This window comes from Erinaceus europaeus, chromosome 10, assembly GCF_950295315.1.
Source record: "Erinaceus europaeus chromosome 10, mEriEur2.1, whole genome shotgun sequence".
Classification (NCBI taxonomy): domain Eukaryota; kingdom Metazoa; phylum Chordata; class Mammalia; order Eulipotyphla; family Erinaceidae; genus Erinaceus; species Erinaceus europaeus.
This window is the reverse complement of record NC_080171.1, coordinates 27,770,620-27,783,442: the sequence shown is the minus strand read 5'-3', so window position 1 is coordinate 27,783,442 and position 12,823 is coordinate 27,770,620. Positions and strand designations below refer to the sequence as shown.

Sequence of the window (12,823 nt, the reverse complement as noted above, 5' to 3'; positions counted from 1 at the left end):
TCTCAAAACATGGACATGTGACTTATGTTTTACCAATCTTCAAGGAGGAGGGAGGTGCTAGCCTGTAGCCTGAGATATCAGCACTATGAAGCAAAAGGATGACACCCTTTCCTTTGAGATTAGAAGTTAGTTGTGATGAAATGTGTAGGTAAATGGTCAGGAAGGTGGCTCAGTGGCAGAACATAGGGCTTGCATGTGCGAATACCCGGGCTTGATTCCTGGCACTATATATGCTGGAGATGCTGTGGTCCTGTCTCCTTTACATCTTTTTTAAAGATGTAAAGAAATACATCTTTAAAAAAAAAAAAAAGGAAGAAAGAAAGAAAAAGAAATTTGTAGGTGAGAACTGATTGTGAAAAGTCTGATATAACATTCTCAGTCAAACCAGGGAGGGTCCTTCTCTTTTTGAGCAGAGAGCTGCTTCCTCCTGTGGTGAGAACAGCTCACCTGAGACGGAAGGTAATGACTCTGAGTTGAGAACACTGGCTGCACTGGCCAGCCCAGGCTTCCCCAGGACAGCAGGGAAGGACTTGAGGGACTGAGCCTGAAGCCGGTTCATGTGTTCCTATGTGGGAACATGTGAAAGTGGCCACACATTACCTCCTGGAGGCCACAACCATAAATTCCAACTGGGAGTTAAGGGGGGGGAGAAAGGTCACAGAGGACCTCCAGAGTATATGGCCCACTGAGTGAGTGTGCTGACAGACTGGATCCTGCAGTTACTGAGGTTAGTGAAGGCGGGGTACTGGGGGCTGCTCCAGCTGGGCTTCCACACCTTACTGAGTACATCACATCTCTTCTTTAAAGGAGAGACACAACAACACTGAGTCTTGCCCCATCACATACCCAAGCGGTATGTGTGGTGGTGGTGGTGGTAGTGTGTGGGGGGGTCTACCTGGAGGAGCTATCTCATTGGTTCAACACATCATTTTATTGTGGTGATAAGGTTTTTTCCTTTCTTCACCACTCGTGAAGCTTTTCCCCTGCAAGTGGGGACCAAGGACTTGAACCTGAGTCCTTGCACTCTGTAATGTGTGTGCTTAACCATGTGTGCTACTGCCTGGCCCCTTGTGGAGATAAGATTTAAACCAGTTTACTGAAAACTACGGTATCACCATGATGACGGGGCAGTGAAATGGCTAGGTGGGACCAGAAGGAACTGAGGACAGCCATGCTGGTGACATGGCACATCTGGCCAGAGTCTCTTTCCTGAGAGGTGGCTGCATGCTAGGTAGAGGACAGGACTGGGCTCACCCGCATCTTGTTATTGACCAGATCGAGGATGGCGTTGTAGGGAATCCTGTCCAGGGGGAGGTTGGCCAGCCACTCCTGTAGCATTTCCAACAGCTTCCTGATGGGTGGCCGGCCAGGGAACAGCTGCATGAAGAAGGATCCAGACTCAGAGGAGCACCCATGGGAACGCAGTCTGGGGAAGGGGGCTGCATTCTGTAAGCAAGCCCTGGCACCGATCCCCTAGAGCTGTGGGTGGCAATTGCTCCAGGGAAATGGATCCAGGGTGAAGTTTGGAATGGAGGGGGTCTCCACAGGAACAGGGTCTCCAGACTGGAGGCACTGGGAAAAGCTGCTGCCCCACAACCCAGACAATGCAGTGGCCGCCCCGTCCCCGTCCCCCCACATCCCACCCACCTGGCGCTGCGGACCTTCATGGGGGTGGGGTGGGGGCTGGGGGGGCACTCCCCAAAGACTGATGCAGCCACAATGAACCTTATTTATCAGCTTGTCAAGGGCTTTGTAGTCCTCTGTGGAGTCCCTGTCTGCTTATTTAGCCTGCATTCCTCATGATCACTTATGCTAATCCTGTCCCACCACATGCTCCCTCCTCCTTGATCTGTCACCACGTATGTAACTGTTTGGAAAAGGCGGCAGCACCACCAAGGCTTTTATGCAAACGATGTGCAATCTGGTGGTTAACTGATGTCAACAGTCCAGCTGCGCCAGCTCACAGAGTCACCGGGGGAGGTGCTGTGGAGAAGCATTGGCACCCTGGTTCTGGGGGGTGGGGGAATCTCCCTGCCCAAGGAGCCTCAAAGAGAAAGTACAAAAGACTGCCAACAGACACCCAAGCTAAAACCTCACTAGCCACAATGCTACAATTAACACTACAGCAGAAACAGCCCTTTTCCCCTTGCCTGTCCCACTATTGACTTACTAGCACATAAAGTCTAAGTAAACAATGATATATATATATATTTTTTGCCTCCAGGGTTATCACTGGGGCTTGGTACCTGCACTATGAATCCACTGCTCCTGGAGGCCATTTTTTTCCTTTTGTTGCCCTTGTTGTTTATCATTGCTATTGTTATTATTTGTTACTAGTATCACTACTGTTCAATAGGACAGAGAGAAAGAGAGGAGGGGGAGACAGAGGGGGAAAGACAGACACCTGCAGACCTGCTTCACCGCTTGTGAATCGACCCCCCTGCAGGTGGGGAGCTGGGGGCTTGAACCTTGTGCTGGTCCTTGCACTTTGCACCATGAGCACTTAACCCGCTGTGCCACCACCCTAAACACTGATAATTTATAGAGAACCCAGCGTCACCCTGATATTCAGAGCTACACAGTATGAGCTCCCAATACCAGGCCTACTGGACACTGCAGTGAAGGGTAGGGGGCAGAAAGGTAGGGGGCACGCAGGCCCCAGTCCAGACCACCAGGATATTTCCTGGGTGACATGATTTTTTGAACTCTGCCTGGCACAAGGGGAGCAGCTGCCCAAACAATGCTCATGTTTCCACGTGAATCAGGTCCTATAATGCGCTGTTCCTTTAGACATAGCCTCTAGCTCCTTCCTTTGTTTCAAAAACTCTACCACCAGAGTGAACTCGATCCAAAGTGTTCAAGAGAAATCACTGGTGCCAAACCTCACATCTGTCAAGAGAGATCTAAGGTCAAGCCTCCTTCTCTTTTAGATAATACCTGAACTCAGGTGACTGCCAGGGCAGCAGAAGTAACACAGGGCCCTGTCCCCATGCCCACTGTGACTCACTTCAGGCCTGAGAGCAGAGGGCCACACAGGCCTGCTATGGCCAAGAGAACAAGATCTGTTCACAGGGAGGAGAATGTTACCTGTTTCCCACCGTACTACGCCACAGAAGAATCTGGCTCAACAAAAGACAGCTTTTAACCCCAGAACAAGAAACTGTGCAGAAACATAACATGACAGCCCCACTAAACTAGCCAAGAGCCAGCCCACCCTCTGCCACTAAAGGTGGAAGCCACTCATCCCATCATAAGGTCCTGTTCCACATGACAGACTCTTAGGGATAAGGGTAATCAAGGCTCAACCTCTCCGAACACCCCCTTGACACCCTCTAAGCGGCTATGTACCAACCCCACCCCTATGCCACCAAGCTCCCATAGCCTAAGTAGACACCCATGTACCTTGGCAATGACAGTGACAAAATCCTTAAGTGTTTTCAGCTTGGTTCCAGACAAGGACTTGTGGGTGGCTAGCTCCACGCGCAGAAGGTAGTGCAGGCCAGACTCAAGGTCCGATATATACAGCTTTGATCTGAGAGAGTACATGCCAGGTCAGTGAGAGCTCTTTCTCTATACAGGCTCCTTTTCCCGCTGCCAACATGGAGAAGGACCCTCCCCACAGGACAGCACAAAGACCCAAGTTGAGTAGGGAGTTTAGAATGAACAATGCTGCCTCCACCAGCTGAACCCCAGAGCCTGTGTCCAAAAGGGGAGACTTACCTGTCAAATTCTCTCCAAATTATGGCTTCAGAATTTTCTTCCTTGTTTGGCTTTTCTGGTAGAGAGAGTGATTTTTTCCTCACTTCTGGCAACAACTTCAGATATGAAGAGAAAAATGATCGGAGAGGCTTCCCACTGAGGGAGAGGAGGGCAGAGGTATGGGGTCAGAGTGGGCCACCTCACTGGGCCCTGTCCACATGTGAAGGTGTCAGAGTGGGAGGTGCACAGTGGAAAGTAAAAGCCCCCTCCATAATTTGTGGGAGTCCCTTGGGACTGGTCCCTTTTCCTTCTTTGGGCCTTTTCTGCAGATTTGCAGTCAGAGATGGGATGGTGGCAGAGCCTGAACCTTGGGTAAGGGCTTCTACCTGAAAAACAAGGTTAGCCCAGCACTGCACACAGTCCTTGCTCAGTACTAGGTTCATTTATGTCCAGTGAGAACACCAAGATGGTGGGTGAAGCTGGCTTGTGCATCCACTGACATCGGCTCTCTTTAAGAGCCTTCGCTGACACTTCTGTAGCTTTCATACTGAGTAGGGCATCAAGAATGGCCTGCCTCGTCCCAACAGAGCAGATGGAGAGGCTATTGGTGAAAAATCACCACCCTTTATGTTAGGAAGTATACAGGTGGCACGTTTATGTTATAGAGAAGAATCATTTTTCTTCAAAGCCAAACACATTTCTGGAGGGCAGCTCCTTAGGGATGATCCTGCTCTAGGCCTGGAGTTGCACCCTGCAGCAGGGGCCTCACCATCTGCCCGGGCACTTACTGTCTACTGTGAGCCTCTGCAGAGTGGCCATTGTGCTCCACTCCAGAGACTTTCTCACTCACCCAACCAAGTACCACATGAATTAAGTTGGTTTTTTTTTTTTCCCTAGAATTTATTTATATGAGCGATAGCGAGAAGAAGATCAGAGTACTGCTCAGCTCTGGCTTATAATAGTGTCAGGGATTGAACTCTGAGGACCTCCAGGGCCTCAAGCATGCAGCTGTGGTGCTAACACACTGACATAACTTCTCTGTATCTCTTCAGTCTGCCAATTTTATTTATTTATTTTCCCTTATATTTTTTTCCCTGTCAGGGTTTTTTGCTGAGACTCTGTATCTACCTGATTCTACAGCTTAGTTGTTTTTTTTTTTGAGAGCGAGAGGAAGAGAATGTGAGGTGTCACAGCACCACTCCACTGCCTGTGAAGCTTCCTTATTTGCACTGTATCCTTAAGTGGTGCTAAGGGGTTAAAACTCGAGCCCTTATGTATGATAGTGTGTGCTCTGCTATCTGCTAGTCCCCCAACTTTTTTTTAAAGAGGATATATTTAAGAAACTGAGAGTGTTGGGAGTTTGGGGGATGTGTCCCCAAAGTCCAGGTTACATGACCATCTGATCAAGAGCATGTAAGAGGACAGCATCCTTTTGTCACTGGCACATCTTCAATACTAGGTGATGGGCTGTATCCACGTGGGGTCTAAAGTGGGGGCAGGGGAGGGGGAGGACAGGGAACTGCCTGCACTATGAGAGGGGCCAGGACTAATGCAGCCCCCACAGGTGCCCTGTGACCTATCATGTCTTTGTCTTTTGCTCTAGTCATGGACCTTTCACTCATGCTTATTCTAGTGGTGCATAAGCTCTTCATGCACAGGTCACTGGCGCCCTGACGGTTTGTGGGTATAGGCAAAGAAAGAGGAGCAGGAGGGGAGTGGGGGCTAGAGCCCACCACCTGCCTTTCATTCTAGTAAAGGGAGCAAGTGCCCACCTGCCACTTATAGATGCCATCAAAACAAGGCCCAGATAAGGCTCCATATCCCCAGGGGCTTCTGAACCCACAGCACATCCCCAACATCTCTCGATGCAGACCACACTTACATGTTAATCAAGCCGTGTGACCCATTTGGGTAAATCAAGTAACACGAAGGAATGGAAGAGACGCCAAGCTTCTCTAGAAACGCTGTGTCTGTGTTCAGGGCTCTCTTCACCACAATGTTCTCAAACTGGGTCAGGTCCAAGATCACCTGGGTCATGAGAAGACTGGGTCACTCTCCGTGGTGGCGGGGCTCTTAGCAGACAGCACACTCAGGCACAATCAGTTGCCTGGCTGGCAATTCAGGAATGGCAACAGTGGTGACACAATGACACCAAGGTTACTTCCTCTCTAAGCAATGACACCACCTACTTGTTGATTTTGATGGCACATGCCATACACAGACACTCTTGGATTTGATGCACTTCACCTAGAAGTACTTGCTTTTTACTTATTTATTTATTTTTTTAAAGTAGAAACAAGAGTTAGAGGTAGAGGTAGAGATCATAGCACTGAAACTTCTTCCAATATGGTGAGGCCTGGGCTTGAACCTGGGTCATGCAGATGGCAATGCAATGCACTAACCAAGTGAGCTGTTTTGCTGGACTACACAAAAGTACTTATTGTTACACAGGAATCAAAATACAGACCATGAAGTCACATACCATGGAGTGGTTGGAATATTTTAGGCACGTTACCTCACGCCCAACATAGGAGCTGTTGCTTTCAAATAAAACAGCCATGTAATGATCATTGCGGTTGTTGATGAGAGAAAGGATGTCACTGGGCCTTTTAAGAAGAAAAGAAAAAAAGAAGAAAAAGAAAGAAAAGAGGCTTTTAGTACTTTCAAGAACAGCAAGCAATGCCCACATCTTTTTTTTTTTTAATATTTATTTATTTATTTATTCCCTTTTGTTGCCCTTGTTGTTTTATTGTTGTAGCTATTATTGTTGTCGTCATTGTTGGATAAGACAGAGAGAAATTGAGAGAGAAGGGGAGACAGAAGGGGAGAGAAAGACAGACACCTGCAGACCTGCTTCACTGCTTGTGAAGCGACTCCCCTGCAGGTGGGGAGCCAGGGCTCGAACTGGGATCCTTACATTGGTCCCTGCGCTTTGCGCCACCTGCACTTAACCCACTGCACTACAGCCCTCCTGCCCACATCTCTTAATGCAAATGCATCATGTTACAAAATCAAGTTCAACTGTAACCTGCCACATACTTCTTTTATTTATTTTTTGCCCCAAGGGTTATTGCTGGGGCTTGGTGCCTGCACTGTGAATCTACCACTCCTGGTGGCCATTTTCTCTTTTTCTTTATTACCTGTATTTATTTATTGCATAGAAACAGCCAGAAATAAAGAGGGAAAAGGGAGAAATAGAGAGGGAGAGAGACAGACACCTGCAACACTGCTTCACCATTCATGAAGCTTTCCCCCTGCAGGTGGGGACCAGCAGCTTGAACCCAGGTCCTTGAGAATTGTAACATGTGTGCTCAACCAGGTGTGCCACTCCCCCATTTTTTTCTATTTTATTCAATAAGACAGAGAGAAATTGAGAGGGGAGGGGGAAATAGAGAGGTAGAGAGAAAAACAGACACCTGCAGGCCTGCTTCACCGCTAGTGAAGCATCTGGCTGTAGGCAGAGAGCCTTGTGCAGGCCCTTGTGCATAGTACTATGTGAGCTTAACTGGGTGTGCCACTGCCCAGCCCCACTTGCTACATTCTTATAGAAATACGTACTGAATTGGGTCCAGAGATGGGCAAGCAGGGGGCCTGTGTTCGGTGGTGTGGTTCTGCAAGAAATCGATCATCGTGTGTCTAACAGTCTGCAGTTCTCTGTCAGGTCCTGTCGGACACACACACACAATCATGATGGAGTCTGCTGTGCAGAGCCCCCTGCCCTCCCACCATCTCCAATGCCCCAGAGGCCTGGGCACAACAGGGAATCCAGTAGATATCTGATGCCAGTGGCTGTGTGGCAGATAATGGGGTTTAAGCAGGGTATGACACAGCCACAAGTGTGGGAACGAAGGGCTCCTGGGACAAACTATGGGCTCATGAACATTCCCCTAGACACATAAACACACACACATACACACACACACACACACACACACACACAGGCTTAAGCACACAGATACATAAATATACACAATCAGACACGCAAGCCCATGACAACACACAAGTGCACATTGCAAGTCTAAATCCACGTGACGAGCACAAAAACAGGAGTGTCTCTGAGGTGGAGCAGTTGTCACCACCTGTGAGTGAGCTGGGTGCTGGCACCCAGCCAACTCCTCTCATAAAAATTCATCATGTGTGCACTGGGATTTGGGCAATTCTCCAATTCTTTTTTTTTTTTTCTTCAATAAACATATTTACTTAAAAATTCTACCAAAACATTTGGCAAGGAAGGCAAAGCACAATTTAGAAAATTCTCCTGGGACCGTGACTGCCTAGACTCTCAAGGAAGAGGCAGAGGGTTGCAGGGAGTGGGCAGGCCTCCATCAGCACCGTGGTCCCTAAGCCAGGTTTCTTAATGGGTTCACGAGGGGGATCTTAGACAAATACTGTTTTACCTTTAAAATTGTCTCCTGTTGTAAAGTCCTTTGTAAATGCTTTGAAGTACTAAGAGAGAAAACAGAACAAGTAAAAACCACCTTGTGGACTGGGAGGTGGTACAGTAGATGAAGCATTGGACTCTCAGGCAGGAGTTCCCAAGTTCAATCCCCATCATTGCATGTGCCACACTGCATGTGCTCTGGTTCTCTCCTTACCTATCTCTTAAATAAGTAAATATTTAAGAAAAGAAAAGAAGCAAACTGTATTGCACCAAAGTAAAAGACTCTAGGGTGGGGAGAGGGCTCAGGACCTGTAACATGATGACAGAGGAGGACACAGTGGGGGCTGAAATGTGGAAAGCTGAGACATGTTACATATGTATAAACTATTGTATTTTATTGTTGACTGTAAACCATTAACCATCCAATAAACAAACAAACAAAAAAAGCAACCTTGCCTGCTATCTGTGTGTATAATCTTTCAGCAGCAAAATGATGGTTAGCTTAGAGAGCACTAGTCTTATCTCCTCCAGGAAATGTCCACTGGTGACGGGCCCTGTAGTTGTGGCTACCAGAGTTTCCCATCAGGGGTGAGTACTGATCAGAAGCCCAGACTTGTGCTTCCAGACACAACATGGCTGGAGCCAACAGACAGAGTGTTTTCCCTGCTCTGATAGTAAACATGTAGCCTAGTGAGTATGATAACACAAAAAGATTTGTAGGGAACGTGACAGATATAGTTAAGCTTCTTTGAGGTGGAAAAAAATTATGTAAAAGATAGTAACTCTCATTAGAACACATGTTAAAGACAGTTCCAAACTGGGTAAAGAGAGTTCTAATAACCACAACTGAGAAAAAAATAATTGCTATAGAGAATGTACAGACGACATGGCCAACTGCTGAGTATCAAGTACCCAAGAGTGAACTGGGCAGGGACAGTAGGGATGCTTCACAGAAGAGTCACATCCTCTGGCATCACACATCTACCACAAGGTCTTTATCCCCTGTGCAACAGCTGGGCTTCAGACCTGTGCCCAGAGGTGGCCCTGCCCTGGGGAACAATAAAAACCTGAGCATATGCTGAACGCTTGAGAGGAAGGATGGCAGCTAGGCTTCTTTCTCTGTAAGATGTATAACCAAAGTCAGCAAAGCACTGGTCAGTGCCATGGTCTCAGCAACAGGACCACGTACAAAAGAAAGAGGCCAGAAACATACACCCTGCACACAGGTGCGAAGTTAACATAAAGCATGGTCATATGAGCCTTAGTGTTCTCTTGCAAGGACAGCGAACAGGACTCAAGGGGCGGTCCTGGGAAGTGGAAGGGGCCTAGGCAGCATGTGCGCATCTGTGTAGGCATGGTGAATGGTGCTCTGTGCACAGCAGAGCCAACGGCACAGCGTTTGATGGCTGAGAGGAAGTGAGCATCAAGGAACTTTGGCTGAGTCCTCAGGCGTGGCCGGCTCCCAGAGTGAGAGACATCCCCGATGAATGCAAGCAGGGAGACTGTATGTGCCCATACTGCACTGCTTCAGTCACTCCAAATTCCAGCTCGCCCTCAGCCTCCTAGTGGAGGAAACAGGCACCAACTGCTGCAGGAAGCCGGGGACAAAGACTGGAGCGATAGTGAATGCTCATAAGCAGACGGGGGATGCCAAGGGAGCAGTGCTTCTTTCCTGCCCGCAAGGCTGTTCGGGGCAGCCCCTGAGAGTAAAGGCTGGTGTCAGGAGGGGCCATAGTGACTCAGACGACCAACAGAACAGAAAGGAAAGGTGGCCCTTTGCCAACATCAGTCCCTACTCAGCTTGAAGACAGAATACTGATAGTGCAGGAGTCATGAGGGTGGTGAGCACTGGCATAAAAGCCACTCCACCCCCTGCCAAGAAAGGGGGTGTGAGAGCATGCTGGTAGCACTCACCCGGAAAGTGGGGTAGAAGTGGATGTCATAGGCACGGCACACCTCATGGTTCTTCTCATCTGCACAGTCCAGGGCGGCCACTCGGACCACAGCAGCCCAGTCTAAAACAGAGGAGCAGAACAGTCAGTGTGGAGGCCCAGGGCTGCCAGCACCCAGCATGCCCACTCACTGTGGGCCAGGTCCCTGTGAGCCATTAGCTCACCACCCTGTATTTCACTCCTTTGGTCTTTCTATATACACAACTCGTGTCAGGCTGGGAAGAGAAGTCAGTCACCCCAGTCCACAGGGTGAGACGTCTTCATCACCCACCACAATGCAGCAAACTGGGCACATACCCCACAAGCTCCTCCCTCACATGCTGCTGTCCATGGAACCTGGGCTGGCCCTTTGTTGTGGCATTTATAGGTTAATAAACATATTTTCCGGGAGCTTAGCAAAACATTCCAACAGACTCTCTCAAATAAGCATGAGTCCAAATGTCTCTGACTGCTGGTCTCAATGTAAAGACACTGGTGTGTAAAAAACTCTGAGGAAGCAGTTTCTAATTTTTTCCTGAGATGCCTCCCACAAGTCCTTGTCCACTGTTGCTAGTCTTGCAAGAGAAAAGGAAGGATTTCCCATCTATAAAGTTTTTAATTTTTTTTTTTTAATTTTTTATGGGGAGAACTCCACTATGTGACTAAAATAGAGATAATGCAGCAGCCCCAGGCACCCCCTCCCCAGTAAACCCACCTCTGCTGGCGGTCCTGCAGCGGACTCGAGCCTGCTCCGTCACTGACCAGCCTAACAACCATCACATCAAACCACAAACTTGCTCTTCACTGCAGTACCTTGGCATGTGCATGTATGACACCACTGGGTGCCCCTCAGCCCTATATTTTAATCCCATATACGGGGGGGGGGGGGTGACCTCTGGCTACTGCCCCAATGACAACCTGAGGGTACAGCCAGTAACACCCATGGTCAGAACAGGGGCACCCATGGGTACGGCACTTCTGCAAGGGACCCAGGAGAGGTCATGCAGAAGAGGTACATGCTGGACTTGTCCCTTCAGTTACCACTTTCAAAGGATAAAGCAAATTTATCCAGCGGCCTCCACAGGTGTGTAAGATGTCCCCTTTCTCTAGGACAATAAGGTTCCCACACACATCTGGCTCCTGGGAAGGCATAGGGCAGTCAACCTAAGAATGTAGGACAGATAGCCCTGGCCTAACACACAGAGCAGTGGCACATGGCACCTTATCAGAATACCCAGCAGGCCTAGCATGGATGTTCCAAAGCTGACTAGCTATGGGGACAGGGTGGCTACAGGGAGAAAGCCCTGCTCACTAAGTGACCGTTCCCAGGGAAACATCACCACCTAGCATGGAGTTACAATGAAACACTCCCTGCTCCAGAGCCTAGACCAGTCATTGAGTCTGAAGTCACGGGAAAGGAGTTTTCTCTGAGCACTGGCGGTGACCAAAACCTCCAGAGGTTAGTTAGATTAAAAGCACCCTGAAAGGAAAAAGAAATACTGTCACTAGATACCACATACATAGCAACTGAGTAATAGTAGGCTCCATTTCAGGAGTCAGGCGGCAGCGCAGCGGGTTAAACACATGGTGCAAAGCGCAAGGACTGGCGTATGGATCCCGGTTCAAGCCCCCGGCTACCCACCTGCAGGGGAGTCGCTTCACAAGCAGTGAAGCAGGTCTGCAGGTGTCTATCTTTCCCCCTGTCTTCCCCTCCTCTCTCCATTTCTCTCTGTCCTATCCAACAATGACAACATCAATAACAACAATAATAACTACAACAATAAAAAGGACAACAAAAGGGAAAAATAAATATTAAAAAATGTAAAAAAAAAAGCAAAACATGCTCCATTTCTACCTGACAGACCACTTTTGACTAAGCCTTCTTCCTCACTGATTGTATTATTTACCAATATTCATGTAATGCAAAGGACTAAATGAGGACACAAAGCTATGTGGCCGAATAGCATCCCCACAAATGTGATCTCCAAAAATATGCTATGCCCCAAGACCCTTTTTAAAAGGACAGAAAAAAAAATCACAGGCTGCATCTTACTGGTTCTCAAATTGCATAAACTAAGGAAGGACAGCTAATACTCTAGTCCCGTCAGTGCAACAGATGGTCCACAGGCTGACCTGGGCAGATTTCTGGGGTGTGGCCATGCTCCGGAGCTGCTCTCTGCTTCCTCAGGACCTCTCTCTCTCTCTCTCTCTCTCTCTCTCTCTCAAGCCTGTCACCTTGGCTTCTCATCCCATTCATCTTGCCAACACACCCCCTATCTGCTGCCTCCCTCCTGGCTCCTCACAGACACATGGGTTCACTGTTTACTGGGAATTTCCATGACACACTGTCATTGCAGGAAAAAAAAAAATTCCTACTGCCCAGAAAAAGGATGTAAAATGAAAAATAGCTACAGCCGACAGTGTATGTGCAATGTGATTGTGGTAAGCAGGCCAGCTCGGGCACAGGGCAAACAAAGGGAAAAAGAGCAACTGTTCACTGTGATTTGTTTTTTTGCAGGGTGGGTCTCAATTCTACTCTTTGTCCTCCAGGTTTTGTTTTTTTTTAAATAACAATGCTTTCCTGATAAACATCAGTGTAAGAAAGACACTGTTCTCCTGTTCTCCAGGGTCTTGTGGAGAGTGGTAGTGTCACTAGTGTCCTCTGGCCACTTGTTTCTCACAGCTTCTGCTATCCCAGAGGGCCTAGGGTAAGGGCGCAGCAGGGCATGCTATTCACAGGGCTGTGTGACAAAGCCTGCCAGACCAGGGAGGCTCTAAGAACCTTCCAGAACCTATAGCACTAGAGAAAGTG

The 12,823-nt window shown here is 48.4% G+C and overlaps 1 protein-coding gene across 1 annotated transcript in view; it reads right to left on the bottom strand.

Annotated features, from left to right (window-relative positions):
- The window catches only part of QSOX2 (quiescin sulfhydryl oxidase 2), a 30,421-nt gene that overhangs the window by 9,722 nt on the left and 7,876 nt on the right, over window positions 1-12,823 (bottom strand). Inside the window, exons 2-9 of the mRNA XM_007521523.3 lie at window positions 9,995-10,095; window positions 8,097-8,145; window positions 7,258-7,363; window positions 6,215-6,305; window positions 5,582-5,727; window positions 3,721-3,855; window positions 3,403-3,532; window positions 1,255-1,377 (exon numbers count right to left, since the gene is read on the bottom strand). Coding sequence (XP_007521585.1) covers window positions 1,255-1,377; window positions 3,403-3,532; window positions 3,721-3,855; window positions 5,582-5,727; window positions 6,215-6,305; window positions 7,258-7,363; window positions 8,097-8,145; window positions 9,995-10,095 — 881 coding nt within the window. The remainder of the gene's footprint in view (window positions 1-1,254; window positions 1,378-3,402; window positions 3,533-3,720; window positions 3,856-5,581; window positions 5,728-6,214; window positions 6,306-7,257; window positions 7,364-8,096; window positions 8,146-9,994; window positions 10,096-12,823) is intronic.